At 49.6% G+C, this 15,550-nt stretch overlaps 1 protein-coding gene across 4 annotated transcripts; it reads left to right on the forward strand.

The window, feature by feature from the left end:
- The first annotated feature begins 201 nt into the window (after positions 1-201).
- On the forward strand, positions 202-9,475 carry LOC105474226 (nuclear factor, erythroid 2). 4 transcript variants are annotated; one of them, XM_011728722.2, is made up of 3 exons: positions 202-464; positions 6,248-6,417; positions 8,203-9,475. In XM_011728722.2, the coding sequence occupies exons 2-3, from the start codon at positions 6,304-6,306 to the stop codon at positions 9,208-9,210; spliced, it is 1,122 nt and encodes a 373-aa protein (XP_011727024.1). In that variant the 5' UTR covers positions 202-464; positions 6,248-6,303; the 3' UTR covers positions 9,211-9,475. The 4 variants fall into 4 exon arrangements, with proteins under 4 accessions (XP_011727024.1, XP_011727027.1, XP_011727026.1 ...); XM_011728725.3 differs by lacking the exon at positions 202-464 and adding an exon at positions 683-1,115; XM_011728724.3 differs by lacking the exon at positions 202-464 and adding an exon at positions 3,306-3,491.
- The last annotated feature ends 6,075 nt before the right edge of the window (positions 9,476-15,550 follow it).

The raw sequence follows: 15,550 nt of genomic DNA on the forward strand, positions 1-15,550 counted from the left end.
CAAGTTGGAATTCATCAAACGCATGGGAGAAACACAGACCTGGCTGGACTCCTGGGCTGAAAACACGGCTGTGAGAGGCTTGGAGCCATGTGTGCCCCCGCTGGCCAGGAGCAAGGTGGGGGCGGGGTGTGGGCAGAAACCACATCAGGCTCAAGTTTCCTCTCTTGGCCGAAAGGGGCAGGAGGAGAGGACAGCTACGGGGAAAGGGGAGGGTTGGAGGAAGGACTGAGAACTCAGGCTGAGGGTTTCAGACGCTGGTGCTCCTGCCTGGGGCTCCTGTGCTCAGCCCAGCCTGAGCCTCCATACTCAAGGCTCAGCAATGGCCCGGGGGCGGGGCGCGGTCCTCGCACATTCTCAAAGGTAGCCGGGATCCTCGTCCAGCAGTGTCAGCTCAGGCTCAGCCTCCCCAGAGACAACACCGGGAGCCTCATCTCTCTCCTCACTCCGCTGGGACTCTGCCACAGGTGCCTGAAAGGCAGGGTGGGTGGGGAGGATTCCAGTGGTATCTGAGGGCCAGGCTAGGGGGGTGAAGGAGGTGAGGGGGGAAAATAACCAACTTTCGGTATGTTCTTAGGAGACTTCAGACTTTTAGATCGCCCCTGGTTTAGGAATCTGATATATTTGGGAACTCCTCTAGGAGAAGACCTAAATGGTTTCTTGGGTGCTCTGGGATCCTTGGGGTGGCGGCTGTGAATGGGGACCAGAGAGTGGTCTCCCCAGGCAAGGCACCGCTGAGGGACTGGGGAGTAGCCAGGAGGAATCCTTCAACTGGTGGGCTACCCTGGGGGAACCAACAGACTACCCTTTCCCCAACTCCATTCCATTACTCTGCCCTGTCTAGGCAGCTGAGAAGGTTTGGGGAAAGCTGAGGAATTGGAAACACTGGATATCTGAACCTCTGAGAAGCGTTGCAAGGTGGGGCGGTTGGATGAGAGATCGCCTCTGGGTTCTTGCCTCCCTTGCCGTTTCTCTTCTCTGTGCCCAGGGGCAGTAGAGATCAGCTGGACCTGGAGGGAGAAGGAAGGCATCCCAACCCCAGCATAGTTGCTTCTAACTGGAACTCTTGGCTGCTTGGGAAATAGGGGCTTGGGAAGCAGTGGAAGAGAAGAGAGGAGGTATCAGAACTGCTGGGGCTGGGATCCCCTAGACATCGGTACCAAAGGACTGGAGTTTGGGGTCCAGGGATGAAGTGACAGGATAGCAGAAACTTGTCCCCCTCTCCTTTGTTTTCACACATTTGTTTGAGTCATGCATGTCCCCAGGGCACTGAGCTCACTATACTCAAATCTCTCTCCCTCCTTTTTTCCCCCTTCATTCTGTCTCACCTCTGTGTGCGTCTCTCTCTTTGGGAGTTCTCCCTAATCTTTCTAATAAGTTGCTTACCTGCCAACCCATATCCCATGTTTTACTAATCCCTCCTCATCCTTTCACTGCACCTATTGACACATGGAGAGGTGAGGTGGTCAAATAAGCCTCCGAAAAGGGATCCTGAGGCAAGCCCCCTCTCATTGTTCCCCCTTGTTAAGGAAGTTAAGAGCCCTGGGGCAGCAGCCAAGGCCAAATGTATTCCTCTCTCCATTATCCCTCTCCAAATGGTCCTCACTCTGTATTCCTAAGCATGAATCTCCAATATCATTCTGTGAGTACTTAGGGATTGTGATAAAAATCTTTCTGGGTAGGACCACCAGGATAAGAGTAAGGAGGATGGACTTTAGTCCCTGGTGACAACCCCATTTCTACCTAATCCACAATGTTGGGGAGTAAGAGAAGGAACAGACAACCCAGTGGGAGTAAGATGGTTGTGTGACCTCAAAATGAAAGCTGAACTAAAGTGGGAGCTTCTTATTGTAAAAGAAAGGGAACACAGGGAAGCCCACTTCACTTTCCCAGTATCTCCTCAGTTTCTATACCCTCTATGGTGTTCTATTTGATCCATCTCCCTGATCTATCCCACTGCCTGCCAGCTCTGCTGTCCTCTGAAAGGTAGGCTCTGGAGACCCAGAGGGACCTATGCCTGGTGTATAGAACACCACCCATTCTTGAGTGTCTAGGGAAAAGCATCCTGTTCCACCTGCCACCTGGTACAAACTTGCTACTGCACCCAAAAGCTGGTTGGAATGGATCCAGAGGTTCTCCTCAACTCTCTCCCCTCCAAACTCCTGCCTCTCCTTGCTCCCCCCCGCCCTTTTTTTTTTTTTTTTTTTTTTTGAGACAGAGTCTTACTCTGTTGCCCAGGCTGGAGTGTAGTGGCATGATCTCAGCTCATCGTAACTTCTACCTCCCGGGTTTAAGCAATTCTCATGCTTCAGCCTCCTGAATAGCTAGGATTACAGGTGTGCACCACCAGACCTGGATAATTTTTGTATTTTTAGTAGAGATGGGATTTTGCCATGTTGGCCAGGCTAGTCTCAAATTCCTGACCTCAGGTGATCCACCCACCTTGGCCTCCCAAAATGCTAAGATTACAGGCATGAGCCACCACACCCGGCCACTGAGGCACTTTAAAATGCTGATTCCTGGGTCTATGAATTAAATTCAGTAGATTTGAAGTGGCTTTCAGGAATCTGTGTTTTTACATGTAGCCCAGGTGAATGTGGCACACAATGAAGTTTGTGACTCCCTGAGCTAGATGCAACCTACAGCCTTTCACAGCAATTGGTTTCTAGTCCTGTCTCCATTTAGGGAAGGGACTGAATGAGAAGCAATTTGCCCAAGGTCATGTATCCTTTTTTTTTTTTTTTTTTTTTTATTTCAGTGTTTCACTCTTGTTGGCCAGGCTGGGGTGCAATGGCATGATCTCGGCTCACCGCAACCTTGCCTCCCTGGTTCAAGCGATTCTCCTGCCTCAGCCTCCCAAGTAGCTGGGATTACAGGCATATACCACCATGCCCGGCTAATTTTGTATTTTTAGTAGAGACAGGGTTTATCCATGTTGGTCAGGCTGGTCTTGAACTCCCTACCTCAGGTAATCCTCCCACCTCCTCCCAAAGTACTGGGATTACAGGCGTGAGCCACCGCGCCTGGCAAGGTCATGTATCTCAAGTGCCAGAGAACCTAGGTCTCCTGCCTCCTGGGGCAGGACCTTTGTACTGCACCTTAGAGTCAGATCCAAGAAGATAAAAGGAGAGACAAATGCGGGGTGGGGTGGGGTGAGTGAAGAACTATGAAGCAAGAGTCATTGTCTCTGCCCCCTAAACCCCTTCTCCATTCACTTTGCCTTTGGGCAATTTCCGCCAGAACCTGGGTGGAGGAGGGTGGGGTTCCGGTGTTGAAATGGCATCCTGGACAGACATAAACACCCCACCCACTCTGCCCACTGGCAGAGTTGCCTACACCAACTCCCATCTCTGGGGATGGCAATAAAACAAGGGGATGGAGGCAAGAGCTAGGGGAGATACTCTTTTAAAAGCATCATTTGTAGTTCCTACTAATTTTGTCGTAAGTTGAAGAGAAGATTCCAAATTAAATTGCTGTGCTGGGCCATCCTTGTGGTGAGTGGTCTAAGGTCATGCAATTTGAGATCATACAATCCTATCCTCTGTCCTTCTTTTTCTTTTCTTTTTTTTTGAGACAGAGTCTCGCTCTGTCGCCCAGGCTGGAGTGCAGTGGTACGATCTCAGCTCACTGCAACCTCCACCTCCCGTGTTCCAGCAATTCTCCTTGTCTCAGCCTCCCAAGTAACTGGGATTACAGATGCCCACCAACATGCCTGACCAATATTTGTATTTTTAGGAGAGACAGGGGTTTCACCATGTTGGCCAGGCTTGTCTCAAACTCCTGACCTCAGGTGATCCACCTGCCTCGGCCTCTCAAAGTGCTAGGATTAGAGGTGTGAGCCACCGCACCTGGCCTTTTTTTTTTTTTTTTTTTTTTTTTTGAGACGGTCTTGCTCTGTCACCCAGGCTCGAGTGTGGTGGCACAATCATGGCTCACTGCAGCCTTGACCTTTCAGGTTCGAGTGATCCTCCCACCTCAGCCTCCTGAGTAGCTTGGACCACAGACGTGTGCCACTATGCCTAGCTAATTTCTTTTTTTTTTTTTTTTTTTTTTTTTTTTTTGAGACGGAGTCTCGCTCTGTCGCCCAGGCTGGAGTGCAGTGGTGCGATCTCGGCTCACTGCAAGCTCCGCCTCCTGGGTTTACGCCATTCTCCTGCCTCAGCCTCCTGAGTAGCTGGGACTACAGGCGCCCGCCACCGCGCCCGGCTAATTTTTTTTTTGTATTTTTTAGTAGAGACGGGGTTTCACCGTGGTCTTGATCTCCTGACCTTGTGATCCGCCCGCCTCGGCCTCCCAAAGTGCTGGGATTACAGGCGTGAGCCACCGCGCCCGGCCTGCCTAGCTAATTTCTGCATTTTTAGTGGAGATGGGTTTTTACCATATTTCTCAGGCTGATCTCAAACTCCTGGGCTCAAGCGATGCTCCCACCTCGGCCTCCCAAAGTGCTTCCCCTCTCCCACGTTTCCTTCATCCTAGCCTGCTTCCCTTTACTAATATGGCAGGGTATGTCTGTGTGCGTGCACACACACACAATGTGTGACCGTAGAGATCAGGAAGACCTTGCCAAATCTACTTGGAGTCTCTTGCTGACGGCAGGGAAAACAGATGCAAGGAAAGTGGGTGTCAGGGAATAGGGAGGTAGCATGAGGAGAGGGACTGACAGAGAGAAGATAAGGACACGGGTGAGGGTTTGCTGAGAATTCTAAGCTATCCAAGCAGAAAGGGACCTCCAAGGTCAATTTGTCCAACTCCCTGGTTTTACAAATGAGGAAACAGAGGCCCAGAGAAGTGAGATGGCTTGCTCAACATCACACTGCTGCTTTGTGGCAGAGCTGCAACTAGAACTCAGGTCAAAAGAAAAGGGACTGGATGGCAGTGTGTATTCAAGGCTCTAGAGGGACATTGCCCAGAAGGAGAAAGAGAGACTGACACTCCACAGAAAGAACTGATGAATGTAGATTTCCAATAGAGGTTTGGAGTATGAAGATACAGGGGCAGGAGGGGAAGATGCCTAGAAGAAATTATAGTCAAGTGGAGTCAGGTTCTAGACCTCATCCTGCTATTATTTATCAGTTTCAGTCTCAGCTTCTGATGTACCTTTAGAATCTTTGTGAAAACCAGTCTTTTTTTTTTTTTTTTGAGACAGAATCTAACTCTGTCACCCAGGCTGGAGTGCAATGGCGCGATCTCAGCTCACTGCAACCTCCACCTCCTGGGTTCAAGTGATTCTCCTGCCTCAGCCTCCTGAGTAGCTGGGACTACAGACATGTACCACCCCATCACACCCAGCTAATTTTTGTATTTTTAGTAGAGACGGGGTTTCACCATGTTGGCCAGGCTGGTCTCGAACTCCTGACCTCAGGTGATCGCCTGCCTTGGCCTCCCAAAGTGCTGGGATTAGAGGCCTGAGCCACTGCACCTGGTGAAAACCAATCTGATAAACTAAGCTTGCAACATCAAGCTTAGTTCTTAACAAGTGCTTACTAAGTCTTTACTAAGGTTGTTGTATTACCTCAGAAGAGGAAAGACTTCTGGTTGTGTGGGTTAAGGTATGGCCCAAATGACCCTGTGAGGACACAGGACAGAGGTCCAGTGTCTCCAGAGCTCATTCCTTCTGTGCCTCTGCCGCCTGCAGCTGATAAACCTCTTATCTGGCCCAGGCAGGGAAGCCCAGGGCCAGGATAGGAGGAGAGGGCAGAGCTGCTATCAGCCACCAGGCCTGGGCCATATCTTTGAGAGGGGGAGGGGCTGTCTGCTTGGCTCTTTCCACAACATGCTCTTGGGGATCCTGAAGCATATACTGTCATCATCTTGGAAAGAAAAGGCTGAGAACTTAAAACTGAGGACAGAGGAGGAAAGCAGGGTGACCCCTGATGTTGCCCTAGAAAATGAAAAACAAAATACAGGAAAACAGAGAAACAGAAGATCTGACTCTGCCCTTAGCCAGGAAAACAGTTTGGGGGAGTGAAAAGTAGGGGAAAGAGTGGGCATTTTGCCTGGAAAAAAGGTAAAGACCTTCTGTGCTACCAAAGGAACTGACTGTGGCCATAGTTGGCGAGGTGGAGATCATACCACAGGAAAAGATTTTCCGTCTTAAGGGATTGGTTGATGAGTCCAGCATGAGTGAGGATGGGGAGGAGGCAGTCTCTCCTTCCCTCAGGGGAAGCTGGAGGGAGCCCCTCCAAGGAGGTAGTGCAAACTTGCTGATCCTAGCAGGTGTAGCTCTAACACCTCTTTTCCTTTGACACAGGTTTCCAGAGCCATCTAGGCTTTCCAGGAACCTGGACCAGACTCTGGCCCAGTAGGATGTCCCCGTGTCCTCCCCAGCAGAGCAGGAACAGGGTGATACAGCTGTCCACTTCAGAGCTAGGAGAGATGGAACTGACTTGGCAAGAGATCATGTCCATCACTGAGCTGCAGGTGAGTAAGGGCGGGATAGGGTGGGGAGAGCGTGTGTCAGAGAAGAGAGAAGCAGGGAGTTGACCTGGACTGAGGCAGAGGGCGGGAGCAAGCAGGGCTCAGAGCTGGTAATGCTTCAGGCACTGGGAAAGGAAGAACTGGGAAAGATCTGGATGGAAGACACTGAGGAACATTGAGGAGGAGGAGTGGAGGAGCAGTGGTGGGAAGGGAATGATCTGATAGGGAGTGTATGCTCTCTCAGCAGCCACTTGACTCACATCTCTCTCTATCCCACCTCCTGCTGTCCTTCCCTTGCTCACCTTCTTCTCTTCTGACATGCCTCTCTGATCCTGCCATCTTCTTCCGTCATTACCTCTGCCTGCCCTTGGCAACTGGGTCCGTTTACTCCAGGTAGCAGAGCAGTAGCTCAGGGGCCTCAGGAAGGGGAGTTGGACTATGCCAGGGTCCTCTCCTCCTGCTACTTGGACAAAGGGGTGTCTGTTGGCTTAACAATGATGCCTTTGTCCCCAGCTGGGCTGGAGCAGGGTGGCTCCCCGATGTGGGTTGGGGGCCTTGTTTCTAGCACGTTCTCTACTTCTCACTGCACCTGGGCAGGGACAGAGGGACTGAAGAGGAGACGGCAGAGTTTGTGCTGGCTCCCCAAGGTGCTTCTTAGCCCCCAGCCCACCCCCTTTTACTGCCCTGCTACCATGCCTAGCACCCTCAGGATCTGCCCTAGGCCCTCTTCCCACACAGCAGCTCCCTCTGCTGGGCATCCGGGGCATGGCCAGGATCTGAACTTGACCCTTTGACCCTAGATAACTGCAGCAGGAAAGGGTTCTGAGGGGTCATCTTGAATAACAAGGCTTTGACTTCCTGAAGGAAATAAAGGAACATGAGCCATTTCTTTCTTTTTTTTTTTTTGAGATGGAGTCTTGCTCTGGCGCCCAGGCTGGAGTACAGTGGCACGATCTTGGCTCACTGCGAGCTCTGCCTCCCAGGTCATTCTCCTGCCTCAGCCTCCCGAGTAGCTGGGACTACAGGCACCTGCCACCACACCTGGCTATTTTTTTTTGTATTTTTAGTAGAGACAGCGGGTTTCACTGTGTTAGCCAGGATGAGCTCGATCTGACCTCGTGATCTGCCCGCGTTGACCTCCCAAAATGCTGGGATTATAGGCCTGAGCCACCACGCCTGGACGAACATGAGCCATTTCAACCCAGTAAGAGCTTTTCCAAGGAGAGTTCATAATTGTTCCAGTGTTAGGTAGACTTTTCTGCAGTCCAACCTCAGTGACTTCCATTCTTGCTAAAGCTGCGTTTTTCGTTTTTTCTTTTTTTGAGATGGAGTCTTGCTCTGTCACCTAGGCTGGAGTATAGTGGCACCATCTTGGCTCACTTAAATCTCCACCTCCAGGGTTCAAACAGTTCTCCTGCCTCAGCCTCCCAAGTAGCTGGGATTACAGGCGTTCACCACCATGCCCAGCTAATTTTTGTATTTCTAGCAGAGATGGGGTTTCACCATGTTGTCCAGGCTGGTCTCGAACTCCTGACCTCAGGTGATCTGCCACCTTGGCCTCCCATAGTGTTGGGATTACAGGCGTGAGCCACCGCTCCTGGCCTTAAGCTGCGTTATTCTTGGAACAACTGTATCAGAACTTTGCAAGAAGCTTCCAATGATTATGGCAACTTTGTTTCCTTGTTACTATCTCACTGGGTCTTTCAGAAGAATCCAGCTTGGTCCTGAGAGAGTGTTGGTTTTTCTTCCTTAGTCTGTCTCCAAATCTCTTTGTGTCTTTCCTTGCAGGGTCTAAATGCTCCAAGTGAGCCATCGTTTGAGCCCCAAGCCCCAGCCTCATACCTTGGACCTCCACCACACACAACTTACTGCCCCTGCTCAATCCACCCAGATGCTGGCTTCCCACTTCCTCCACCACCTTATGAGCTCCCAGCATCTACATCCCATGTCCCAGACGCCCCATACTCCTATGGCAACATGACCATACCAGTCTCCAAGCCACTGAGCCTCTCAGGCCTGCTCAGTGAGCCACTCCAAGACCCCTTAGCTCTCCTGGACATTGGGCTGCCAGTGGGGCCACCTAAGCCCCAAGAAGACCCAGAATCCGACTCAGGATTATCCCTCAACTATAGTGATGCTGAATCTCTTGAGCTGGAGGGGACAGAGGCTGGTCGGCGGCGCAGTGAGTATGTGGAGATGTACCCGGTGGAGTACCCCTACTCACTCATGCCCAACTCCTTGGCCCACTCCAACTATACCTTGCCAGCTGCTGAGACCCCCTTGGCCTTAGAGCCCGCCTCAGGCCCTGTGCGGGCTAAGCCCACTGCACGGGGGGAGGCAGGGAGTCGGGATGAACGTCGGGCCTTGGCCATGAAGATTCCTTTTCCTACGGACAAGATCGTCAACTTGCCGGTAGATGATTTTAATGAGCTATTGGCGAGGTACCCGCTGACAGAGAGCCAGCTGGCGCTAGTCCGGGACATCCGACGACGGGGCAAAAACAAGGTAGCAGCCCAGAACTGCCGCAAGAGGAAGCTGGAAACCATCGTGCAGCTGGAGCGGGAGCTGGAGCGGCTGAGCAATGAACGGGAGCGGCTTCTCAGGGCCCGCGGGGAGGCAGACCGGACCCTGGAGGTCATGCGCCAACAGCTGACAGAGCTGTATCGTGACATTTTCCAGCACCTTCGGGATGAATCAGGCAACAGCTACTCTCCTGAAGAGTACGCGCTGCAACAGGCTGCCGATGGGACCATCTTCCTGGTGCCCCGGGGGACCAAGATGGAGGCCACAAACTAAGCTGGCCTAGAGGGGTGGAACTGGTGATGGGATTTCCTTCATTCCCTTCTGATAAAGGTACTCCCCAACCCTGAGACCCAGAAGGAGCTGAGTTCTCTAGACCAGAAGAGGATGACAATGGGAACGGGTGTTTGGAAGTTCCAAGGTGTGTTCAAAGAGGCTTGCCTTGACGAAGGGCTGGCATCTGTCTTCCCTGACTCAGCTTCTCAGGTCTTCAGCCTCCACCTCGTCTAAGCTTTGGTCTATAAAGTGCGCTACAGAAATAGCCTTTTACTGTGTCTTCCTTCTTGAGGGAGGGTGGTGAAGCTGAGATAACTATCTGTTTGAATCTTACCACGTTCATTTCATTCCCCCCAGAGCTCTGTATGAGAGGTACCATAAAATTTGGGCTTGAGGCTGGGCATGGTGGCTCACGCCTGTAATCCCAGCACTTTGGGAGGCCGAGGTGGGCGGATCACTCCTTGTGAGGTCAGGAGTTCAAGACCAGCCTGGCCAACATGGTGAAACCCCATCTCTACTAAAAATACAAAAACTAGCTGGGCATGGTGGCGCACGCCTGTAATCCCAGCCACTCAGGAGGCTGAGGCAGGAGAATCACTAGAATTCGGGAGGCAGAGGTTGCAGTGAGCTGAGATTGTGCCACTGAACTCCAGCCTGGGCGACAGAGCAAGACTCCATCTAAAAACAAACAAACAAAAAAAAAAACCAAACAATTGGGCTTGAGCAGTACGGGGATCTACCACCTTCACCTCCTTTTCAGAGTAAGGGGCCATGGATGATCTGAAGAACCCCACACTCCCTGGTGGTGCCCTATTTGTAGAGCTTGGAGAGCTGCCCAAACTGGCTAAACACCCTATGCAAAGGTTCCTGATGTTTACATCTCTTTTCTCTCAATCCTCCCAGCACAAAAAAGCCCAGAATGCCCATAGGCCTTTCTTTTTTTCTTCCCCTCCTGCTTGCCTCTCAGCCTGGGTCTTAATATGCCAGAGTTCTCTCAGAAGATTGAATGGGCTATTCTTGGCTGGAATTTATACATCAAAATTTCAGAAGATTTCACACCCAAGCTTTGGTAAAACTCGCTCCACAGTGGAGTAAAATATTCATTCCTAGGCCGGGCGTGGTGGCTCACGCCTGTAATCCCAGCACTTTGGGAGGCCGAGGCGGGCGGATCACAAGGTCAGGAGATCGAGACCACGGTGAAACCCCATCTCTACTAAAAATACAAAAAATGAGCCGGACGCGGTGGCGGGCGCCTGTAGTCCCAGCTACTCGGGAGGCTGGGGAAGGAGAATGGCGTGAACCCAGGAGGCGGAGCTTGCAGTGAGCCAGGATCGTGCCACTGCACTCCAGCTTGGGCGACAGAGCAAGACTCCGTCTCAAAAAAAAAAAAAAAAAAATTCATTCCTGTGAAACGTTTTCTCTGGTTATGTTAGACAAACACTACCCAGATCTTTACTTTTTTGAGAGACAATTTCACTCTTGTCGCCCAGGCTGGAGTGCAATGGCGCGATCTCCGCTCACTGCAACCTCCGCCTCCCGGGTTCAAGCGATTCTCCTGCCTGAGCCTCCCGAGTAGCTGGAATTACAGGCATGTGCCACCATGCCCGTCTAATTTTGTATTTTTAGTAGAGATGGGGGTTTCTGCATGTTGGTCAGGCTGGTCTCGAACTGCCGACCTCAGGTGATCTGCCCGCCTCAGCCTCCTAAAGTGCTGGGATTACAGGAGTGAGCCACTGCACCCAGCCAACACTACCCAATTCTTGTTTTGGGGCCCTCCTTTTCTAGAACCTTAAAGATCTTGTTTGTTTTCTTTGAGATGGAGTTATGCTCTTGTTGCCCATCCTGGAGTGCAATGGTGTGATCTCAGCTCATCACAACCTCTGCCTCCTGGGTTCAAGTGATTCTCCTGCCTCAGTCTCCCAAGTAGCTGGGATTACAGGCATCCACCACCACGCCCGGCTAATTTTGCATTTTTAGTAGAGACAGGGTTTCTCCATGTTGGTCAAGCTGGTTTTGAACTCCTGACCTCAGGTGTTCTGCCTGCCTCGGCCTCCCAAAGTGCTGAGATTACAGGTGTGAGCCACCGTGCCTGGGTTTTTTGTTTTTTTTGAGACAGAGTCTCACTCTGTCGCCCAGGTTAGAATGCAGTGCTGGGATCTTGGCTCACTGCAACCTCAATCTCCACCTTCTTTGCCTCAGCCTCCCGAGTAGCTGGGATTACAGGTGTCCGCTACCATGCCTGGCTATTGTTTGTATTTTTAGTAGAGATGGGGTTTCACCATGTTGGCCAGGCTAGTCTCGAACTCCTGACCTCAAATTATCCACCTGCCTTGGCCTCCCAAAGTGTTAGGATTACAGGCGTGAGCCACCATGCGTGGCCTAGATATTTTTTATTAGTCTATTTTGTTTCTTCTTGAAACAGAATATAATTGACTAAGTTTCAGATTCCTTAGCCATATCAGTTAAAGTCCAGTCAAACCTCCCTGATATGACACAATCTCCTTGCTTGGAGTTGTATGGTCTCCAATATTCCCAGTCCCTGAGTTACACAGCTTACTTCTTCAGAATATTTTACGTTTACTTTTTATTCAAATTTACTAGCTCCATTCCAACATTAAAACCTTACATCCAAGTTCTGATCTAGACACCACAGGCTGAGGTGGGAGGACTGCTTGAGCCCAGGAGCTTGAGACTAGCCTGGACAACATAGGGAGACCCTACAAAAAAAAAAAAATAATAAAAAATAAAAATTAGTGGGTGGGTACAGTGGCATATGCCTGTGGTCCCAGCTATGTTGGAAGCTGAGGTGAGAGGATTGCTTGAGCCTGAGAGTTCGAAGCTACAGTGAGCCATGATGATGCCACCGTACTCCAGCCTGGGCAACCGAGTGAGTGTCTCAAACCAAAATGGGCACCACAGATACTGAGACCTAAAAGCAGCACAGTGATTAGGGAGATATGGAACGTGGTCTCTAGCCTAAGTTTAGGGAATGAAAACAACTTGAAGCGCTTCCTATTTTATTTTTATTTTTTGAGATGGAGTCTCACTCTGTTGCCCAGGCTTGAGTGCAGTGGGCTGATCTCGGCCCACTGTAACCTCAACCTCCCAGGTTCAATCAGTCTTCCTGCCTCAGCCTTCTGAGTAGCTAGGACTAAAGGTACATGCCACCACGCCTGGCAAATATTTGTATTTTTAGTAGGAAGGGGGTTTCGCCATGTTGGTCAGGCTGGTCTTGAACTCCTGGGCTTAAGCAATCTGCACACCTCGGCCTTCCAAAGTGCTATCACAGTCACGAGCCATCCAATGTTTCCACATTGTTTTTCTCTTGTTTTTTGTTTTGTTTTGTTTTTGAGACAGCATCTTTCGCTCTGTTGCCCAGGCTGGAGTGCAGCAGCAGGATCTTGGCTGACTGCAACCTCCACCTCCCAGGTTCAAGCGATTCTCTTGCCTCAGCCTCCCAAATAGCTGGGATTACAGGCACCTGCCACCACGCCCAGCTAATTTTTGCATTTTTAGTAGAGATGGTTTTCACCATGTTGGCCAGACTGGTTTCGAACTCCTGACCTCAAGTGACCCTCCTGCCTAGGCCTCCCCAAGTGCTGGGATTACAGGTGTGAGCCACTGCGCCTGGCAATGTTTCCACATTTCTTTTTTTTTTTTGAGACGGAGTCTTGCTCTGTTGCCCAGGCTAGAGTGTAGTGGCATGATCTCGGCTCACTGCAATCTCTGCCTGCCAGGTTCAAGTGATTCTCCTGCAGCCTCCACAGTAGCTGGGATTACAGGCACGCGCCACCACGCCCTGCTAATCTTTGTATTTTTGGGGGGGTGGGGGGACAGTCTCACTCTGTCACCCAGGCTAGAGAGCAGTAGCGCGATCTCGGCTCACTGCAACCTCCGACTCACCGGTTCAAGCAATTCTTCTGCCTCAGCCTCCTGAGTAGCTGGGACTACAGGCACGCGCCACCACACCTGGCTAATTTTTTTTGTATTTTTTAGTAGAGACGGGGTTTCACCATGTTGCCCAGGTTGGTTTTGAACTCCTGAGCTCAGGCAATCTGCCCGCCTTGGCCTCCCAAAGTGTTAGGATTACAGGCGTGAGCCACTGTGCCCGGCCAATTTTTTTATTTTTAGTAGAGATGGGGTTTCACTATGTTGGCCAGGCTGGTCTCAAACTCCTGACATTGTGATCCACCCGCCTCGGCCTCCCGAAGTGTTGGGATTACAGGCATGAGCCACTGCACCCAGCCATTTTGTCTCCCCATTTCAAGTTGCAAAGGGCAGGGGCTTGGGCTAGCTGTTCAGAAATTTAATTAGTTCACCTAAGAGATGTCAGGTACAGACAATCCCCGTGCTCTCATGAAAATCACTAGTAAGACCATCTCACACACACGCACACACACACGTTTGGTGTGCTGACCTAAACAAGGTGGAACGTAAGTTTGAAAATAGAGCAGCCTGGGTTACATGGTCCAGTGGTTGCAGGAACTTGGGACAGGATTTTACCTTCAGCCTATTTCCTGATTTAGAAAATATGGAATTTACTTTTCACAATCCCATATAATGAAGTATGTAGCAAAGTACATGGAATGAAACAATGCTTCTCTTCAATAGGCATGCTTTTAGGAAACTACTATCCTCCAGTTGCCCTTTCCCTTCAAGGAAATCTGATTGTCCACAATAAAACCTCTAGTAAATGCCAAGTCACAAACTGAGACCCTGACATTACTTCCAAGTACCACAAGGCTGATGGAACTTAGTCCCACATACAGCTATTTCAAAACAGCATGGGTGTTAAGAGGCAAAAATTTCCCAATAATTCTACCTCCACTTTTGTTAGGTTCAAAACAGGCTGGATAAACTTTCCTTGAAAATATCAGAAAAATTTAAGTGGCCAGGCACAGTGGCTCACAGTTCTAATCTCAGCACTTTAGGAGGCTGAGGTGGGCAGATCCCCTAAGGCCAGGAGTTCAAGAAGACCAGCCTGGGCAACATGGTGAAACGCTGTCTCTATTAAAAATACAATTAGCTGGGCACCTCTAGTCCCACCTACATGGGAAGTTGAGTCAGAATTGCTTTAACCCAGGAGGCAGAAGTTGCAGTGAGCAAAGATTGTCACTGCACTCCAGTCTGGGTGACAGAGGGACACTTCATCTCAAACACACACACAGAAAAACCTAAGCATTTGCTAGAGGGTACAATTATTACTTCCAAGATAGCCCTTACATTTTTAGGCTATCTTTGAGAGGCTAAGTCTTGCCTCCCATTCAGTTTACTTTCTTACTCCTAGCTTGATAATTCTACTTTAGTATGAGACAGCTGGCCAATAAACCCAACTTGTTTGCCAAAGATGAAATCCATTATGTCCTTCTGCAACAGATGGTGAGCATAAGTCCCAATAGAGACCTACTGAGCTCAATGGCAGTGCTACAACTTGATTTTCCCTTGCCAGGGGAGCTAGAAAAAGGACATGCTCAATTGGATCAACAGTAAAGTTTACTTATTATAATGAGCCAAAAATTACTCCAGCAGGGAAAACTTATTTCTATTTTCATTAAACCATAAAGCTGAATGGGATGAATCTAAATATAGCAATTCACATTGTAATCAACCATATCCTCTCTAACCTGAATTTCAACGTTATTAACCATAGATATCACAAAGGAGGACAAAACAAGCAGAAATAAGTCAAATACAGTTTATTTAAAAAAAAACAAAAAACCCCATTTACAAAATGGAATTTGAGCTGCAGAACAGCTCATGTCAACTGCATGGCAGTCATAACGAAGCACAGTGGCTCAGATAAAGGTCTTCACAAGGATGTTCCTGCAAAAGGCAAAAGAGGTTATAAAGTATTTATATAAACAGAGGTGAATGACTACACAATTATATCCATTGTCACTACTGGGAACACCTGGTTGTACCAGTAACTTTTTGCAATTGGATGAGATTACAAAATGTTTGGTTTGAGGTACAGCTTGTCCTTCTCCCTTTTTACTTTGGGAACGCAGGGCATTCTTTTGCTGACCACTAACTTGTAAAAAACTTACCTTTCTGCCACGAACTTGGACAGGTGAGTTTCTGTTTTTAAGAGCTGATAAGACTAGTAGCAGACTCCTCCCTAGAAAAGTAAACAGCCTTTAGAAGTAGCTCTCTTCTAAGACCAAGTCCCATCTCAAGCTAAACCCCCCATACCTCCCATTGATAGCCCACCCATCCCCCCACCATATGGGGAAGAGTATTACTTTGAGCCATTATTTTAAGGAAATGGGTCAAAGGAAGATAAATAAAAGGGCAAAAATTAATATTCACAGTACAAATAATGTGCTCACTTCCTTCAACT

This window comes from Macaca nemestrina, chromosome 10 (genome assembly GCF_043159975.1).
Source record: "Macaca nemestrina isolate mMacNem1 chromosome 10, mMacNem.hap1, whole genome shotgun sequence".
NCBI classification, from domain to species: domain Eukaryota; kingdom Metazoa; phylum Chordata; class Mammalia; order Primates; family Cercopithecidae; genus Macaca; species Macaca nemestrina.

What these genes read in the sequence shown, in the direction of transcription:
- LOC105474226 (XM_011728722.2), top strand. Translation starts at nt 6,304, where the DNA reads ATGTCCCCGTGTCCTCCCCAGCAGAGCAGGAACAGGGTGATACAGCTG. An exon ending in TGTCCATCACTGAGCTGCAG is followed by an intron (nt 6,418 to 8,202) that starts GTGAGTAAGGGC and finishes CTTTCCTTGCAG; the next exon opens with GGTCTAAATGCTCCAAGTGA.